General features: G+C 42.8%; 1 protein-coding gene across 1 annotated transcript; it reads right to left on the bottom strand.

Annotated features, from left to right (window-relative positions):
• Positions 1-274: 274 nt before the first annotated feature.
• Positions 275-20336, bottom strand: EMP2 (epithelial membrane protein 2). Its single transcript, XM_058035481.1, has 5 exons — positions 20225-20336; positions 6440-6550; positions 4368-4461; positions 3622-3768; positions 275-3043 (listed from the first exon to the last, which is right to left on the bottom strand). The coding sequence occupies exons 2-5, from the start codon at positions 6515-6517 to the stop codon at positions 2859-2861; spliced, it is 504 nt and encodes a 167-aa protein (XP_057891464.1). The 5' UTR covers positions 6518-6550; positions 20225-20336; the 3' UTR covers positions 275-2858.
• Between the last annotated feature and the right edge of the window lie 816 nt (positions 20337-21152).

The raw sequence follows: 21152 nt of genomic DNA, 5'->3' as shown, positions 1-21152 counted from the left end.
GACCAGAGCAGATACAGAAGTCACTGGCTTGTTTCTCACATTATTTGCTCATACAGTCAAGGCACTCAACCTCATCTTAAAATATATGATTGTTTCTGCAAATGATGGAAAATAAAAAAACCTTATAGGTAACTCCTCAGAGCATCAGTGGATCTTACATTACTCAAGACGTTCTCTTGACACCATACATTTAAAAGTTCAATACACTAATATTTTCTCTGCTTACCCTGAAAGGTCTTCAACAAAGGACAAAATAATCAGGTTCTGGTTCTACTTACAGGCAGGAAGAATTTAATTTTACCTGTTCACACAAAAACTCAACTATTTCTCATCCAATATTGTGTAAATATATCCCAAGCTTAAAGAAAAGGTCAGATTGCTAAATGTATTGAGTTTGCTAATACAGTACAAGAATTTGTTTTAACTTTATTTTCATGTACATTTTCAGAATATATAGAGTATAGAAAATGGTATATTTTAAAGACATATAAGGTAGAAAAAAACCCCTAAAATATGTTTGTTCTGCTCAAACTCTAGTTCAGACTGATTTGTTCACTTGTGCAGAACATTCCCATCTCTTGTGTGGCATCATGCACATGCTGGTGTTTGTACACAAGTGGAGGTGTTGTGCATCAGAGTATTTGTTGTGTGTGTGCTTTTCACTTTAATAAAGGGATAGAGCTTTTACTGTGGAATTAAACTGTGTTCATATATATCTACATCTTTATTTTAAATATTTGCTCTACAAATGACCTGAGCATTATCAAGGCAAGGAACTGAAGCATCTCTGCAAGTCAGTGGCATAAAAAGCTTAACTTAGAATTCTTCAGGACTGTCAACTAGATATAAGAGCTTTAATCTGTATTTGCTTAAAAATTTCCCTTATTGTTTCATGTTTTAATAAAAGTAGCAAAATGCCTAGCTAACAGTCTATCTACTTTCACCCTCAAACCTGCATCTATTTATTTAAGACAAATTCTGTTTGCTAGCAAAATCTCAGGTTTTGAACCTGAAATGTATTCAGCAAATTATAGAAACACTTTTTTAAAAAGTAGGGTAATAATTCTTGAAATTCAGAGCACTCCCACTAAGAGGAAAAAAACCTGATGAAATACTAGCATGATGCTAGATTGGGAAGAATCCCTTTTCTCAAAATGATATGGGTTTTTAACTATTATTATTGCTTTTACTGTGATGTTCTGCTTGCTCATCCTAATTTTTTAACAGTCTTATTGGGATTTCTTTGCTCCCAAAAGACAAGCAGCACATGCCAAAGCATTATAGGATGTTGAAGGAATGAAGATGGAACAACATGACCTGTCACCCATGCTGGAGACAGTTCCTAAAAAGCTATGCACCTGAACTTTTACTTCGTGATAAATCAAGGATAAATCTGAAGAGATCAGATAAAATTTCATTATCTGATGTCTAATGTAGCAATTATTAACTTCAGTAGAGCTACACTGCCTTATGATACTGAACTTGTTCTCCTTTAAGTGTAATACCTCATTAAAAACCTATTTACTTTTTTACTGCCTCTGCATTGAGCCAGCTGTAGTGAATATGAAAAAAATAAATAAATGGTTAGAGCTTTTCAAAAGTCAAATCTGTACTTAAGCATCAAAGCTGTGACTAACCAGGACAGGCTGCTTCATTCATTCTCCACACTGATCTCCAGAATCACCATCAGCCAAATCCAGTATTACACTGCTGAGCAGTTAAGCCTGGTATTAGAGCAAAGATTTAGCTCACAAAATTACTGAAAAATAAAAACCAAGTAATTTTATCTTTAAACCTATCCTGGAATTCATAAGCATAGCAATTGCACTCTGATTTGGTTAGTAGCAGAGTTTAGTTCCAGTAAAATCCACAAAGGAATTTAAAATCAATTTTTTAAAGGCCAATTTCCTAATGGGCAGACTCAGGGAATGCTTTTGTACAGGACACATTAACCATGAAATCACTATGTGATAAAAACTCAGTGTAATAAACATGTTGAGTTAGGCTGTAAAAACCTAAATTTGGCATTGCTTGATCACTAGGCTGCTTAGAAATCTGCAGACAGGCCCAGTAATGCTTTCCTGTTTCCCTTCTCTCCCTCCCAGGAAGGCTGCCCAAGGCTCAGGGATCCAGGGCTGGGGTGGGGAGCTCCTCACTGCCCCAGCTGTGCTGGGCCCAGGCTGAACAGGGAATTGGCTGATAAGTGCTCCCACCAAAGGCTCTGTGTGCTTAAATTAAATGTGAAACACAATCAAGAGAAACATTTGCTGGAGTACAAAAAGGGCTTGTTTACTTTTGCAAAGCAAGTGGTTTTAATAAAAACTTGATGACACTTACTGCACATTATAAAGAGCAGAACACTGGTCCTGAGCCAGGGCAGACGCTCTGAGTGCAGCTCTGGGCTTTACAAGTGTTTGCTTTTTCATTGTCATCTGGGCCTTGTTTTGTTGCACGCCCTTCTATTTAACATATTTCAAAGGGATATCTGGTCCAGGAATATAATTAGTATATTGCTTACAAATTAATTTGTATGGGCTTTATTTCTAATCTACTAGAGGCCAGGAACAAACTGTTAATGTCTAATAAAGGAAAACAATTTATGATGATGAAATATGTAAAAGAATGTAAAAGAAACAGCTTGGCTCTGTCTTGCTCTGACCCCTGACCTGGAGGTGCCAGTCATTTCATTTCACCTGCCTTCTTTTTTTTTTTTTTTTAATTCTGTTTCATATCAAGAACACAGTACATTTTTAGAGAAACAATACCTTTACTACAAAACCATGTAAATGATTATATACAAAATGGTTACTGGAATTTGGTTTTGTACTGTAGTGACAGAAATAACTAGGTGCTGACATTTATTTACGCTTCCTTAATACTAAGTACATCACTCCACTGATCAGGGTAAAGGCAAAGGCAATCCAGGCTAAGACAAAGGAATAGCCATATTGGCCTTTGGAAACTTCCATTACATATCCATGGCTCTGGTGCAGTTCTTCATGCCTGTCTGTGTAAATGGAAGCTGCAATCATAACACACAGACCTGCAGGAGGAAGAAAATAATAAAGGTCAGCATCTTAAAACATTATCAGTACACACATCTATTCACTGTCTCTTCTGTTAGCCGCTTCCACCAATGTCCTTTCTTTGCAGATGCTCATTTTCCATCCTCAAACTAACCTGGAAGCATTTCAAGACATATTTTCAGTTTATTTGGCAGGCTATAAATTTGAAGTGCTGTTGTGTATCTATGTCATTTTCAGTGAACGGAAAATGATTCTGAACATCTGGGTAGTTTTTAAGACTGACAAAAAAAAAAGAAGTGAGTGCTTGCCTGTAACAATTAGAGAGTTATTTAGTGTCCTCAAGAAGTTCAGCATCTCAGATTCTTTCCCTTCAAAGTTTAAATTACTTTATCCTGAGCAGTGATGGCATCCATGTTTTAACTGTCTATATATTACAGAATGGTACAGCTCACTCTTTAAACAATTATGAAGGATAAGCTATGGCTTCAGGGGCACTACAGAGTTCTCATGCAGCTCATTCTTTTTTAAACCTTTTCCTGCTTTCCTACATTCATGAAGATATCATTAAAGTCAAAAGCATTGAAAAGTCACTCACATGACAGGAGCTGGATAACAGAAGTTAACACAAATCTTTCTCCTTGCTTTAGACGGAAGAGTTGAAGAATGAAAACCAGAAATGCCACACAGCAGAAAATGGTAGACAGGATCATGGCGGCCTGAACAGCCTGAATTGATTGATACTCTGCAAAAACAAAGCAGCCTTGATTAAAAATCTTTTCTCTCTTTGCCTTCTCCTGCAAGGAGTAAAGGGGCAGAGCCGTGTTCTGTAAGCAGGAGTTCAGCAGATGCAGCAAAGCAGCCGTGTGTGCATTGCAGGGGCTGATTCTCCTCTGCTTCCTTGGTATTATACACAGCCAGTGGCTTAAAGACTTCCAAAAACTTCTCATCAAACTGAATGAAAACACTGAAGAGACTTCTGCCACATCCCACCCTTTGCTGCCATCAATGTCCCAGGAGCACAGTGGAACTGCCAGCCGTCCCAAATAGCTTCCAAATGCAGACCCCAGCCTCCCACCAGACCTGGAGACAGCTCTGTTCAGGAAGGTCCAACCAGACATGACATGCACCCTTAGCACTAGAGATTCCTCTCATTCAGGTTTTTCATCCTGTCCATCACTTCCCTGTAACTGGGAGCTGAAGTAACCAATACCTTTTTAACCATGAGCAGCTGCTCTGTGTAAATCTGCAGCCACTGTAGCCAGGCTGGGCCGCTGTAAATTTCACAGCAATTTCCCCAGATCTGCTGAAGGAACACAGACACAGGCATGGAGGGACACTCACCATTGAACTCATCAGTGATAGCCATACAGGTGCTTGTATTCGTGGTACACACTCTCCAGACATCTGCAGAAAAGTTATCTCCCACCCACCAGGCCTGCAAAATGAAAGTAAAGGGCTCTTACAGGGAGAAAATGCAAAAAAAACCCCACAAAACTCCTTTGTTGTCCAAGTGTCTACTGATTAGATACATCAGCCTTAACAATTTTCTGTTCATTTTTGATATTTAACCACTCCAATGAAATGTGTGATCTCATGGCATTTCAGAATAAAGTGTATATAATTATCCACACAATATTCTCATTTTAGACCTCTGTGAAGTAGATAAGGGCATTTTAAACATCCCAAAGCACCAGGGATTTCCACTATTTGGGCAGAAATTTTGTATAGTCGGTGATTACTCACTCCTTGAGGCACCTAGACAAGATGTGCTTTGTTCATCCAGACCCTGTTTAGGATGCACACCTCTCTGAAGGACAGTATTTGCTAATTAGCAGGAAATAGCATCACCTCTGAAACAGAAGTCCTTTATAGAGGTTCTGGTTCCTGCCACTGAAATGATTAATCTCAATGCAATGCAGCTGTGCTGAGCTACACTATGGCATCTGTCTGGTAATGGCTGACAAATTAACATCCTCCTGGGGTATTTCTATTCTGAGCTTTAACATTCAAGGCAAAATGGTTCTGCAGCATCTGAGCAGATTTTTACAGTAGCCTGGAAAATGACAAGCACTCCACAAGTGGCATTTCCTCAGGAAACCCATTCCCATTCCAATAGCTACCCAGGCCTTTGTTTTGACTAGAGCTGCACAAAATGAGACTTTTAAATAGGATTCCTGGTAGGATCTGCTGCTTAAATAGACATTCCAGAAGCCTCAGAGCTTACTGTGCAGCTTTGCAAACAATACTGCAGTTAAAACTATAATATACTATGGTAGTAGGCATATAGATAAACAGAACACTGCATTTTAAGAAAAAGAATTACTTTCTCAGAATGCCATTCATTTGGATTTTACAGTCCCAGTTCAGTATGTTATTTTTCAGCTCTGAGTTCTATATAATATAGAGATACATAATATAAAATCTAACAAAAGATGTTTGTACAGTTTAAGTTTTTAAATGTTCAAAGGTAGCTAATGAAACAAAGCAGAGTGCATAGGCTTTTATTTCTGCAATAATTTGGGTTGTGTGCAGCAGATTTGAAATAAGATTAGGTTGCTTTGCCCACTGTCTTTGCTTTCTAAATATTCAAAGGAGCAGGGTAAGACAACCTGCTCCAGTGCTCAAATAATGACCTACTTCCATGCAACAATCAACCAGCTGACTAAAATGTAACACCTGAGTTTGTACACTTTGCAACAAAAAGTTGTGAGTAATGCATAATTTCACTTGGAGCATGGTCTTACTAAACAGTATTTTCAGCAACAGATTTTTTAATATCAAAAGCCTGTACATACATCAGACCTCACAGATAGATTCCACTGCACAAACTTCTGATCAGGATAGTGGGCTGTTTTGGAAAATGGAGAATTCCATTAAAAGCTAGATATAAATATTGGAGAGTAAATTCTTTTTGATCAAAAAAATAAAACAGAAATTTTGAAACAATGCAACATAAAATATTCTAAAGCTTTGTGCTGAAGCTGCTTCAACTTAATGGACACACATCCATTCATGCTGTCTTTCATGATTTAATTGGGCATCTTGGACAAACACTTGTGAGGCAAAGCACATCTTTACTGAAATTATCCCCACGCATTAATCACCAGCTGTTTGACTTTAGGTACTTAACACAAAAGGACAGTGAATCTTCCCCCCCTCTCTGCTTCATGTCCAGCTGAATCAAATCCCAGGGCTCCACCCTGTATCCTCCCTGGCCAAGTCTCTCCCAGGGGAGGGGATCTGTTGCCTTGAGCTTACAACATGATGCCATGGACAGACTTATCCACCAGCAACACGCACACGCAAGGCATTTTTGTTACAGAAAGGTCTTTGCTTCATTTCTTTGCTTCAATTTTTATGAAGCAAACAAATCCCAGTGTGTCTGAGAGCCAAGGAGAAGAAATGACACTTACATTGTCGATAGTTGAGATGAACAGCAGAGCTGCTGAGGTTATGTGAAACACGATAATGAAGGCCAGGAGAATCAGCATCCTTGCTCTGGGAGGCTTTAGGCTGAGATAAATCTGTTGAATATAAGAAAGTATATGAACAATCTTTAAGAGCTGTCAGTGGATCAACCTGCAGTTCTGGTGCTGTTAGAGACCATAGCATCAGATGCAGCAGGAGTCCACAGCACTTGTTCTCTCTCTGCAGATACTAAACTGGCATCACGGGTGTTAAAATGAATCACAACTTGAAATGAAGCCAAAAGCTGCATTTTGCAACCTTCCAGCATGATGGCTGCAGTGAATAAACACACAAAGAAGTTTCATTCTGTGTGCAAGGATGGAAAACTCCTTCACACTGGCTTTTAGAGAAGTGCATTTCAAATTACACTGCCTCATGTGCAGTGATGAAAATATTTCCACTGACTGCAGTAAGGTCTTGTTCCAACCATCCTTCCAAAGAAGGAAGAACCAGATTTCAAAAGAATGCCTATAGAACAAAATTAAGTGCACCAAGAACTACCTCTTAGATTTAGTAACACTATGTTGTACCTTAGGCCTCACATCCTTTGTTCATACAGTTATAAGTTTTATCCATTGATAATGACTAAGGACTACTATTTTCTTCAATGTATTGCTCCTACTGGTAGGGTTGAATAAACCCATTAGTTTCATAATAATCCAGTTAGCTATTTTATGTTCAGTCACTTAATACTCTCTGTAGGCTACCTATTACCTTCATACCTTATTTAACCCACCTATTGCAATGTCACCTCTCACATGAAAAAAAAAATATATACAAGAGAATCAGAACCTGTATTTAACTGGAATCCCCAGGAAATCTGTGAGCATATAACAAACAGGTTAGGGAAAACTACTGCTACTAATACTCAGAAAAATGCAAATGCTTGACATATCCATTTCTTCTTGGTCAGAAATTCCCATTAATGTATGCTATAAGGAATTTGCATTCTTGCAGATCTTTGCAGTTAAGATGCACCACTCTGTACATCATCTGCACATTGTCACTCATCAGTACATTAATGCATATGTACTTTCCTTTGCTTTGGACACATTCTATGATGTCAAATGATGCTACTCACAAACACAGCACATATCCAGAAGAAAGGGCAGTTAGGAATTTTAATACTTCCATTATTTTTTTCATGTCTAATCCCCTCTCTCCTACTGCCATTTACTGGAATCATGAACCACATTAATAATTTAACCAAAGAAAAGGACTACTCTGACAGCATTTTTAAAGCAGCTCCACTGGCACTCTCATCAGAGCAAATAATAACTACTCTGCAAAACTTTAACAAAAAGATAATTGACAGCATAATAACTGAGTGAATAGAGACCAGGAGTTCCAGAATAATCCTCTCCATCTCCACAGCAGTACAGAGTTATAACAAGCTCAAAGGCAAATAGCATTGAAGTGCTTTTTTGAAAAATAAGGGGATAGCCTTATATCCATACCTAATTAAAATGACTGAGTGGGAAAGCCAAGTCAAACCCTAAAATAGGAAAAGCATCTACTCTAGTGGGTATTCCTTCCCATTTCCTCTCTGTTAAACTCTGCCTCCCCAGCCACAGTGAAGAACAGAAAGTGGGAGTTGCCTCCAATGAGGTGATTCTACTGTATGACTCAAAGTCCTCTGAATCCAGTTCCACTTCCAGAAATGTCATTCATGGTTCTCTATCAAGCCTTGCTTGAATGAAAGGAAGAAGAAAGGAAAAGAAGGTATTTTGTGGGTTTGTATAATGCCACATCAAAATATTTTTCATTGTGATATGTCTTTGCACAGCACCCTCTTGTCTTGTGGCTGTTTTTTTTCTGAGGTTCAATTCTTGCACAGATGGTATCTAAGCATTCAATAATGCAACAATCATCTGCCATATAAGGAGAGAGAACCAAATTGTACTCGGTATTATTTTAAGAATAACAATACAATTTCATCTTATTACATGAAGTAACATAAAGTAAGAGAGACCAAAAAAATGTAACCTAATTAAAAACAATCTTGCAAAAGCAAGACTTGCCAGCACAGAAGAACCCACTTTATCTTCAATCAAGGGAATGGTTTTGTTTTACTGTTTTCAGCCATAAAGAGAAGTGTTTCAGACAGGACAGATAAATATGTATGGCTGGTAAGAAGAAGACATTTTTTGTTTTACCCAAATAAAGCCAAGATTAAATTAAAGATATTTTTATTTCATCTGTAACAAAAAAAGGACAATAAGAAAGGTCTGATGGGTCTGACATTTCTTTTTTGAAGACCCTTCCCAAGAATCATCTTTAGATTCCCCCTCCTGCCTTGCTGGCAACTGCTCCCTTCACAAGCTGCTACAACTTCTGTGCACACAGTGCTAAGCAATGACACATGGAGTCAGGAATTAAATACACAGGGGGAAAAGAAGGAGACAGACCATTTCCAAGTAATTAATACCAGGAAAAGACAACAAGAACTGGTTATCCAATCTGTCATGCCTGAACAGGATCCCAGAAGTGCACAGACCTCAATCACTCCTACAAACTTTCCCTTCCCATGGAGACCCAGGAGTTTCTGTGGTTCACCCTAGCCTGCAGAAGGAATAATGAAGGGAGGAGGGTTTTACAGAGAAATTCTTTGTGATTTGTGGGCAGGAAGAAAAGAGCAGCTCCCCTCTTCCAAGATGCAGCCAGCAACATTGCAGATGCTACTACAGAATCTGCATCCCTCTCTAGGCAGAAATTCTAGGTTACAATGCTCAGAAAGATCTACTAGTCCTTCTCAACTCCACAAAATGCTGGAATTCAAACCTTACAGTGCAGACTCAAGATTCTCCCACTGCCTCAGGAAGCAGCTCTTCCTTCCCCAACCCTCTGAGGACAGCCTGCGTGGGAACCTCTCCTAGCAGCAAGCAGCTCCTTTCCTCTCCCTATGAGCAAGGGAAGGACACAGCTACAGAGCACTGTTTGCATTAACATTCAGAATTCTTATTTCACTAATGTATCACTAACCAAACACTTTGGTAACATCCTGTTCTGCACACTAGCTGTACTCCTTTTCTTATTTACCATGAACTGCTTCCTGGACAGAATGATTTTTCACCTTCTCTCATTTGCAGCTGAAACACACCATGCTCTCAGGTCAGGGTGTCCATGAATTTAAAGTACACTGCCTTTAGGCATGGATGAAGGCTGAGATGATGCAACAGATATTAGCCATCATTCCCCAAAGTGACTTGAATTCTTTTAATAGTTTTTACACACACACAAATATATGAGAAAAGCTTTTTGGACACATTACACTTACAATGATGGAGCCACACTTCTCAGAAGTACATGATGAAAAGACTACAGGCAACGGTTACAAGTTGCAACAAGGAATATTCCAATTGTGAAAAAAGTATTAATTATATTCAATGAGCATGATTAAGTACTGGAACAGGGCCCATGAGGCTGTGGGATCTCCATTCTTGGACATCTTCCTGACTCAACTGAAGCAAGGCCCAGAACGTCCTGATCTAACCCCCACATGGAGCCAGAGTCTGCACCAGAGACCTCCAGAGGCTCCTTCCAGCTCAGCTCTCCTGTCAATCTGCAGCTATTTCAGGAACCTCCCTGTACCAACCTCCAGCAAAGCTCTGACAAAAGAGAACATAATATTTAACTTAGCTCATCACATGCGGCATTAAAAACAGATTTGGGGGTTACAGTAAGGATGACTTTGGATGTCCACATAAATTCCTTCAATTGCAAGGCTCAGCAGTTAATACCACTTCATAAGGTGTGGTGTAAGGCAGAAATGGACAGATACTGCTGAGCTACAAGTGCAAACTGCCACTGGATCTAGAAAGAGTAAGTTATAGGAATCCCACTGAACACATCCAGATTTGCTGTGGTAATAAAGTTTCCCACAAATGCTGTTAAGTTGCAGAATACTTATACAAAACACAATAAAACAGAAGGCCAGTTACAGCAATAACCCATATTTTTTTTTTCAATTAGAGCAGCAGTAATGCTCCAGTGCTACTTCATTTTACAGGGGGAGGATAAATGCAGCAGTCACATTTCTCTTGAATCTCGTCAGTAATGCAGACTTTTGGAAGCAGTAGTTTGCACTTGCCATGGGAGAGCCTGATGAACTTTAGAAGAAGTGGCTAAGAAGGGCCTCTGCTATAATCTCCTGGACATGCAGAGACAAGTATGTTTATACAGGATAAAACACTACAATCATCACAGAATTGCACAGTAAAGCAAGGTATCTAGGCCAGGGTTTCCAACATTTCTGAACTGTAGTGTTTCAAAACTGGGTTGTCTCCCTATGTCATATCACACACAAAAACACATCCCCTGCAGAAAAGCTTCAGTTTATCTCCAGGATAAAGTTTATCTTTCATGTCCATCAGTATAAAGAAACATGACTATTAAAGTTTTTTAGTACAGCAAGCAAGCAAAAATGGAAATAGTCTTTGACAGTTCTTAACAGAAGTTTTATCACTACTTTCCAACCCAGATGTCATCTCCACAACAAACGCTTTCCTTTCCTCCCATGCAGTTGAACTCTGCTGCCAGGCTGTTTCTCATGTTTGTGCATACTCAATTTTTGCAACCAGCAATACATAGTGCAGTGTGTTTGTCCTGGCCTCATTTGCATTGGAAAGGCTGAAGCTTACCCTCCAACACTGGCTGCTGCCCTCACTCCCTAAGATCAAGTCAGGGGTTTTTATCATCTTCATGTAAGCCCATGTCTGAGAAACCTTCCACATAGACAATCCTGGTTCATACCCTTAGAAACACGGTGAAATCTCTGCAGAACAGCTCCTACTCAGCACAGACCGAGGCTGGGGGGTGTGCAGACTCTCAACACCCACATTTAGAGAGCTGAAAAGACACACCCAAAACAAGGGGCAGAGGATCCTGCTAAACAAGTTACCATACCTGCAGCTCTCTGCACTGAGATGTTTCATTGCAACAAGAACAGCAGGTCTTTGGGCCATCTATAAGCATCCAGTGCAGCTGAACTTTCTTGAGGTCACTGGTGTAAAACTGAATCAAAGCAAACCTTAATTATCAATTCTTCTGCCCCTCAGTGCTATAATTAAGTCTGAAAATGTGAATTTATAAGAAGAAGTTTGTATACTTGTAGCATGAGAAATCTGTCATCTTGTGATGGATCCTAAATTGTTTGGATTTACATGGTTTTGCTCAGAGTTCTTCTGCCACATCTCATGGTGTCTCATGACATGTGAGAACTCAGAAGCTGGCTCACATTTTGCCTGTACCATTGTCTCTAAACTTGCACAAAATTCCCTGGTTTATAAAGAACAGACTGATACTGTTAACTAACTTCTTTTTTTTCTTTTATCAAGTATGAAGCGTTCTTTTTTCCTTGTGTGATTCTCAGAACTGGAACCAAAAGTGAAGTTCAGACAGCAGCCTTTCTCCCAAGCCAGCAAGAGCTTTGAGGATTTCAACAGTCCTCTAATGCCTAAATATCAAACAACATAAAGGACAAGAAATTCAGGAAATGTAATACCAAGAGAATAATTACACTATTGAAACAACTTACTCCAGTTTGTTTATTTCTTCTGTCTGAGTTAATTTAACAGTTGGGAACACCAACACTCTTCAAGTGTACATTCAAATTGTGACCTGTTTTCATGCCCAGGTGTTACCCAGCTAATAGCCAATACAGAAACTGAATGTCCTCCTTCAACCAGTGTCTGCAGTCAGCATGGAGACCTGCAAGAAGTGCTGGATGGCTCTGACTACATCTCTACAATAGTGAATGGGGACCCAGGAGGGAAATGCAAAGTACAAGTAAGTGTACACAGCACACGGGCTCCCATCCAATTTCTTCCTGCTGTAAAGCTAAGCATGAAGAACAATCTGTGTTCTACACAAAATAACATTCCCTGCTTTGGAATCAAGAGGGCTACGTGTCCTGTGAGCCCCTAGATGGCACAGAGACCACCAGCTCTTTTTGTTTGCCTAACTGAGAACATACTCAAGCTCTTTGTGCTACCTATTTTATGTGGAAGGAAGAGAGCTTTTCACTTACACTTCTACCTGCTTTTCTAAGTCCTTCCTCACAAAGCAAGGAAATCAGAAGGAAATGAATCAAAGCTCCCTGCACCAACCACTGTATGAAGGCAAAAAAATCAATATAGCAAAAAACAAATCCACTCTCTTTTCTAGAGCTCCATTTGAATGACAACATGTATGGCTTTTTTTACACAATGGCAGAAAATAAAGCAGGGTCATCCTATCAGTTCTAGATTTATTGGTGCCTTTGCAGCAGGCTGTGTTAAGACCCAGCAACCTCCAGCACAGTTACAGCAGTCAGCTTGTTGTGTTTTGATAGTGAAATACACGGGCTTGGAGAGAAACTCACTAGACACAGTATGACCTAGTCTTTTTCTATTTTCTTTCAGAAAATCGTGCCTTGCAACCAAAACCCTGAGGTCTGGTCTTTGTGTGCACCACAACTAGTACAAATGTACACCTATAGCTTAATAAAACCTTTTGTTTTTACCGTGTTGGATGTCTGTCCATCCTGCTGGTACCGGTGGGATTCCCTGAGCAACAGCAGACTTAAAGTGAAGAAGCTCATGTGCCTGGCCTCCCTACCACCTGTGTGTGAGGGGATGCTCAACACCCTTTCAGCTCTTCCTCAAACAACTTCATAAACACTAAATCTGGTCTCCTTTTCAGAAACCCCACCTAGTTACCAAAGTGAAAGAGACTGTGATTACAGTCAGGTCTGGCAGATCATCTGCAGACTTCCTCCCTTCTCACCCTGTCCTCCTCATTAGGTCTATGCTACCAAGCAGGAACTCCAAAGTCTAGTAAATTCTAACCCTGCTGTTCCATACACTTCCAAATAAAACCAAGAAGCAAACTACAGCAAAAATGCAACATGCTAGCTTTGAGTATGGAGACCAAAAGAAGCAGATGTTTCTAATTTCTTAGGAATGCTTTTAATAAAATTTTGACCTAGGGATGCCAGCCTTGCTGCCACTTCTGTAACTCTGTCAGTCATTTATTTGCAAACAAGTTTGGACTGGGTTTAGACTCGCCCTACCACTCCTTTCACTGTGGCCCTGCTGTGTGCACTGCTGAGGAAAGTCACTCAGCCATGAAGCCTTTGTGGGCAGACTCAGCAGAAGAAAACCAGCTATGGGAACACAGGGACACAATGACCTGCTGTGGGGTGGGGAAGTGTCACTTACCAGGAAAATGAGCCTTGTGACAGCTTACCTGAAAATCCTAAAAGCCTGAAGCTTAAAAACTTCAAGATAGATGTATTCAAATACTCCAGCAAAATCTGGAAGAGACATTACTAGCCACTATATGCTGAGAAGACAGTTTAACAGGTACAGAAGTCAGCTGCCTACACAGACAGACATATTTGAATAAAAGTCTTTAAGACTTCATCTTCTCAAAACTGCTTTTTAGAGGGTTTTGCGTGGTCAGCAGGAAGAGATTGTGCTGCTCCTCCAGCAGCACAAATCACACCATCCTCAAAAGTAAATCTTTCACACATTCTTATGTTTCCCTAAAGCACTTTCAGTTGTAACTGTACTTTTATACTAGATAATAACAGTCTCATACTTAAGATGTTCTATATCTGCATCTAATCCCAACACAACCCACAGTGGTTTAAGGTAGGCTGACATATTACTAAATAATACCTAAAAGGGTTGCAATTAATCTCTGATTCCCATCATAGTCATCCACTCTTCCACCTTCAGTTTACGCTGAGCATCATATGCCTTTGGCAAATGCTAACAAAACAGTCTTTAATCAAAGACACCCCATGGTTCAAGGGATTTCTCAAAGGGCAAACATTGTTTGAGAAAACCCAGCAGTGATTTGAAAGAAGTAACTGCTTGTGTATTGCAGTTTCTGGTTTCTTGCAAAACATAAAACTATTCTGTCAGCTTTCACAAAGGTATGTGCAAAACTTGTTATAAAATGTTTGCAACTTAAGTATGTATGGGTAGAGCTTAACTGTATTCTTGGAAAATTAAAGAAAGCACGCATCATTTCAGGCGTTCAATGCATGCTCTCTGTTCAGCCAGTTTGCTTGTTGTGCACCAGATACCACTTCAATGTAAACAAAGCTGTGGTGTACATTAAACCCTTCTTAACAATCAAGCTGGTCTAGAAGTACTTAAAACTTGTTTTTTCCTAAGCTTAACAAGACAAGAACCTCTCATTCGCATTTGCTCATTTTCAAAGATCAAGACAGAATGGGGATATACTTGCTTGCAGATAAAGGCAAACACATGGAAGGAAAAAGAACTGTTTAACTTTAGAGATGAAAATATATGGCTATAAATCAGGTGCACATTTAAGATGTAAATTACAAGTCTTAGAGCTATCACATTCTGGAACAGCCTTACAATCACCACAGCACAGGAAAAAGAGAGCTCCACAAAAGGATTTCCGTGATGCAGGGACTGTGCTAGCAGGGCGGCAGACCCGCTGTCCTGAGAGGACCCCGCAGCTCTGCTCTCCTGTGAAGCCTCAGCCACAGCTTCACTGAGGCCTCTGTGCATTTCACAACAGGCTTTTTGCATGATACCCATGCCCTTGGCACTGGGCTGAGCTCCCTGCCAGGCTCCAGGGCTGCTGGCAGCAGTGCAGGCTGTTGGGCAGTGCAGTGACACCGGGCTGACCATGACACAGCCAGCTTGAGGCACCTTTTGTTTCTCAGGTGGGCAGCAGAGCTCCCAAGAGTGAGCACAGCCTGAGCCCCTTGTCTGAGGGTGACCCAAGGGCCCCCACTGCCTGCCAGCCCCCAGGGCAGGGGCAGCAAGCACAGAGCCCTTTGCAGCCTGCTGGCACAGCCCTGCCTCTGGCTCCATGGCGCTGGGACAATGACACGGGGCTGTTCCAGTGAGCTATTCAAGCTATGGGAACCCTCCCGGGAACCTGCTCCTGAAACAAACAGCTGAACTGAGGTGTGGCCTGGCCTCACCCCTGCTCAATCGCTGTGTGGACACATTTCAGTGTCGAGGGTGTCTCTGTTCAATACCTTGGCAGGGCAGGGAGTGACAGACCAAGTAAAATACCAGACCTTTATATCAGGTTGACAGATAAAATGTGTCCTCAGTCAATGAAAAGGAGGGGGGGGGGGGGAAAGCACACCTGCAGCATTGACTACATTGACTAGAAATTAACATAGTTCTGAGTGAATCTCAGACCCTGGGCTCTGCTGACTACAGACGGCTGCTTATCCAGAGATTATTCCAGATACAACAGAACAGCTCGACTGATTTATGATGTTCCACCTAATTAACCAACAAACAAAGGCAGAAAAGGTCTGTCTTTCCAGATTGAAAGCAATGCATTTAATTCCGTAGAAATAAAAGCTGATATTGTTTTAACTTTGGCAGATGCTCTGTGGAAATTGCTAGCAATTAAATGCGTTGCATTCACTGTTATAAAATTTTCAAACTGCTTGTTTTGATTTGGCTTTGACTAGCTCTGTGTTGAGAAATTTTGGTTTTAGTTATTTCAGAGTTTACACATCATCTATCAAGAGTGTGAAAACACATTTATATTGGTGGTACAACAGTTGGTTATAAAACAAAAAACTTAAACTCTCCACAACTACTACTTTGTTTGACAGCAACACTGCAGCACAGGATTATACTGAATACTCTGCCTACCTCCAGAATGCAATTTTTACACCATAATTTGTAATCAGTGCCATTAAAGCTGCCACGTGGACTCTACAAATCCAGGTAGAAGGATTTCCATGCCTTGTTTGAGCACACTCAGTGCACAGCTCCTCTACAGTGGCTGCTCTGTGGGAACAGCCCAGTCCCCTCAGCCCCACCCCACAGCTGCACCTTGCTAGGCTGGACAGTGCCTGGGTCACTGCACAGCCACAGGGCCAGCTAAGGGTACACCAAGCACCCTGACAGATGGGCAGGCTCAGCCAGAGCCCTTCAGTTGTTCACAGACTGTTCTGCAGGCTCTGGACTTGGGTTTGTTTCTGCCTTGAAACTAAACAGCAAGTTTGTTCTTCAGGGGACTGAGCACTGCGAGCCCTGGAGAACAGGTGAGTGTGCAGAGCCCACCTGGCAGCACATGCACCTCAGCAGAGACATCCAGGCCTTTGGAAGGCCTCCTTCTGTCTGGAAGAAGGCCAGAATTTGGATCTATTTCAGGACACTGAACACCTGCATTACACAGCTGAGGGAGTGTTCCTACTGCCCACCTCAGCTGTTTGCGGCCCATGCAATCCCAAACATAGCACAGTGTTTAAGAATCAGTGAAGCAAACCATAAATATATATCCTATAGCCATCTCTAAGGGGTATTTGAGTCAGTCCACTTTCTGCTCCACCTACAGACTCCTGTGAAGATCTCTATACAGCCAGAGGGTTGTATTTTAAGGTCACACCCAAATTATGAGGCTTCACCTGGCATGCACATACCATCATTAAACCTGCCCATGAAACTTCACCAGCAAAATAAAAAGGTGTAATTACATTTTCCCTATTCAGTGGAGATATAATAATTCCTTTGATGGATGAATTCAGGCCATCAGTCTTTTTCTTGAGTCTCACCCAGCAAGATGTATTTTCTAATAATTATGATACTTATCTTCCTAATGAAGTCATAAGCATCACCTGACATTTTGAGGTATATTTTACAAACCTATCTACTCTCTAGAACAGTAAATTTTTTAGCAAAAACTGAAACTCCACTGCAAAGATCATGGTTTGCTTTGAGCATCCAAAAAACAAGCAAACCCTAACAAACACTGAACAGCTCCATGAATGGAATTCCTTAGTGCTGTGCTTATGTTCTCCCTGCATTCCCTCTGAGACCAACGTGATTTCAATAAAAGCTGTGCATTCCTTTCTACTTTCAAATTTGGCTGTGCTGAAGTTTCACATGGATTTTACATACAGTGTTTGTTTCACCTCAGAGTACATATCTTTCTTATTAGTTCCTGTATAACACAGTGCCTCATTCTGCTGGGTGTTCTTCCAACAGGAACATGGAGGAGGACCTGGAAAGTACATCTGCCAGCTAGCATGAAAGACCTTGTCCCCAGAGACCTACTTATCTCTTTAATTAAACACATTCTTGTCCTGATTTATGTGGGGATGTCATGTCTTACATGAAGCTCAGGACGCAAATTGAATGTGAAGTGCCAGTGGAAAATCAAAATAAATTCAAGTGAAAAGGGAAGAGTCTCCTTGTGCTGCCACTGATTTCATTTTTAAATGACAGGGAAACTGCATTATGAAAGGAGACAGCCTACACCTAATATACTTAGCAAAAGTAGAGGAAAGTCTTGCTTCTCTAAATACCCATATGAGACTCATCAGTACAACATTCTTCTAATCACTGAAGGAATGTCAAACCTGAATTGAGAAACAACCTTGAGACAAACAAGACAACAAAATAAAAGCCATAATAGTAGAAGTAAAAGAAAGACACAAGGCAACTGTGAAGCAGGAGATGCTAATAAATCAAGAGGGGTCAAGTGCATTAACTGAAAGTGGGTGTGAGATAGAGATGCTCATTTCTTCTAAACAATGTTGGCCAGCAACAATAACTCCAGCATCTATGAACTGAGACAGATTCTTTGTCTAAGATAATAATGTTGCAGCAGCCTTCAGTCTTGATCTGCTCAGTCTGTTGAACAACTTCCTTTATTAACAAGGTTTTAAATCTGTGTAACCAAATAAAACTAACTGTTTTTCCTTACTGGCAAATCCACAGCATAATCAACACTGTTTGCATGTTTACGATAGAAGTCTTTCCAGACCACAAACAAAGAATACAACACCAGTAGTGTCTTGTCTACTGATTGCATGTTGTTTTTATTTGAAATTATATTAACACACCATTTTTCTTCCTCAATGAGCATACTAACAAGAAACTGATCAGCATGAAGAGTCTTCAAGGTATTGCTGCATTTCAGCTCCAGCTAATGTTGATGGCTATTGGCAGAGCAATTCCTGGATTCCTGGGCAGACAGGGACCTGGTTACATCCCCGTCAGCCACGCAGCTGGCGTGATACAATCTGTACACATCTTTATTCAGCACCGAGGATGAATCTTCCCTCAGGTATCCCAACAGTCTATTTCCTAACTCAACTCTACAAGTTCACAAGGAGGTTCAGAGAACAGCAAGAGTTCCTTCTTTCAATGTCTTTGAAGCAAAGGTGAAGTCCTTATATCTTATGCTGAATAAAGTCATATCAGCTTCTGCTGCCCATGTTTACCATATGCCTTCGTTTCCACTCCCACTTTGATTTCACCAGCTGTGGGAAGTATCTGTACCCCAGCTGCATTCCTTAGGATGGCATTTGTCACACACTCTCTTACAAAAACCTTGCTGAACTGTGCAGCAAAGTATAATTCCCATTTCTCCCCCCAGTGAAACTCATGCCCAACAGTCCCCTACCATTTGTATGGATTCCTGCCTGCCCACACCTGCAGCCACCTGGCACCTCAGTCCCAGCAGCACAGCCTCACAGCTCTTGTCTGAACTACATGGACAGCAAAGCCTTCAACATCTGAGAGGAGGTCTGGATGAAAGAGTCACTATAGACTATTTTTATTTAATAGAAAAAACATCTGCTCAGGCAGGCAAGAAGGCTTATTTTATATAGCTAACACACCAACACTGTATATACAGAGTCTGCAAGTAAATAAAGAGAAAGAGCTACATTTTGTTTTTCTGATGATGAGCCAACCATAGCTGTTTACTTCCAAAGTTCCTAAAGAAAACGCCAAGGTAATTCAGTGTGGATTTCACAGCTATTTAGTGGGTTTCTTCACAGCTCTGTATCAAGTCTGAGGATACTACTAAGATGCTCTACAGCGATAATTACTGATCATTTACATACTATTCCCAACTGCTGTGAGGAGGGAAAAAAAAAAAAAAAAAAAAGACCTTCCTGCACCATGTGAACAAAGTATTCCTGCCAATAAATTAAAAGAGAGGCTGAAGCGCAGGTTTCTTGATGGCAGCATTCTGTGGGTAAGAACAAGTCGTGGATAAGCCTGCTGAGGAACAGATAGCAATGTATTGTTCTTCCTAGAAATGTCCAAACAAGGAGTTGACCTCTCAAATTCAATACTCAATATTGCAGACAACCCACGATACTGAGAGCTGCCTGTCCAGTATCTGGCACACAACATCCCCGATGTAAGTGGGGCATTACCTATAGATAAAAACCACCCGTGAGTGAAACTGCAGTTCGACTCAAGCAGAAAAACCTTTAATGCTGGCCAAAACTTCATAAACCGAAATCTGCACTGAATTACATCTAAGTGTATTTTCCTTCCACTGTCCGGGGGGGGAGCTGCCAAGAGCTGCTACAGCGTTACTGCAACACACGCGAACTCCGCTGAGAGTTCATTAGAGAAAAGAACAGCAAGAAATCTATCCCGTACAGAACGCGAACTTTCTGCTGGCTTGGCCCAGCCTGGACTCACTGGCGAGGAGCCCCTCGGCCCGCCCCGTTCTGTCCCGCTCCCGGACGCCCGGGGCGAAGAGCGGGGCCGGGGCTCGACGGGACCGGGACCGCTCTCTCCGGCTGGCCCAGCGACGGCGAAGCACCGCAGCCACCCAAATGAAATGTGCTTCGTAGTAAACAAACGCGTGCTTTTAATTTTTCCCCAATTCTGACGGGTCTCTTCCTCCCCTGGCTGGCGAAGCCGCCCGCTCCCCCCGCCGCCGCCCCGCTCCCCCGCGCCCCCCGCCCGGCCGAGGCTACTCACGGGCGCGGGCCGGCGGGCAGCTCTCCGGGGCTGCGACCGTCTGGCGGCGGCGGCGGTGCCTCCGCCCGCCCTCCTGCGGGAATGATGTCAGCGGCGGCTGGGTGTGGAACCAGAAGGGCTTTCAAAAGTGCCCCCCGGCCGCTGGCGGAGGGGTGTGAGCGTGTGTGTGTCTGCGAGAGTGTGCGGGCGCGGAGGGAGGGAGGGACGGGCGGACGGGGCGCGCACAGGAGAAACTTTCCCCGCCCGTTCCCACTCGGGCGGGTATCCAGGCGCGCCGCCGCCCGGCCCTCCCCGGGGGCGCTCGACCCGCCGTACCCCGCGGCCGGGGCCGGTCCCCGCAGCGCTGCCCCCACCGGCCCCCGGACAGGGCGGGCCGAGCCCACGTACGGGATGCCAGCGGCCGGGCGCTCGGCCCGTTCCCCGGGCGGCCCCCGCCTTCCGTCTGGGCTGAGCCTCCCGGAGGAGTGACAGTGACCGCTCCGCACCGAGTGCGGGAGGCGGCGGGACCCCGGCCCACGGAGCCGCGCACAGCGAGGGGCGGCCATGCCCCCCGTCACCGCTGGCAAGGACGGAGGGCTGCTACCCGATGGTAGCTGGGCCAGGGCTTTTCCCGGGAGGGACAGGGCGAGGCCCAGGGCGGAGCCCTCTCACGGGAGCCATAGCGGGGGAAAGCAGCCGTGATTCCCAGAGCGGCCCGGGACAGCTGTGGCGGCCGCGCCCGGCGGAGAGGGGGCCGGGAAGGCGCCATTTGCAGCCGGCTGTGCTGGAGCCGCTCCCGGCCCTCAGCGGCGGGCCCAGCGCGGGCCGAGCCCCTGCCCCGGGCGAGCGGCACCGGCCGCCGGCGGCGCCGCTGAGGGCCGGGCCTGGGGGCGCCCCGGGCGGCAGCGAGTGCCGTGTTAGGGCAGAGCTACCCTGGCCCGGGGCCCGG

The sequence above is a fragment of the Melospiza georgiana genome, chromosome 16 (genome assembly GCF_028018845.1).
Source record: "Melospiza georgiana isolate bMelGeo1 chromosome 16, bMelGeo1.pri, whole genome shotgun sequence".
In the NCBI taxonomy this organism is placed as follows: Eukaryota; Metazoa; Chordata; class Aves; order Passeriformes; family Passerellidae; genus Melospiza; species Melospiza georgiana.
Note: the sequence above shows the minus strand (reverse complement) of the source record. Positions and strands in the feature narration are given on the sequence as shown.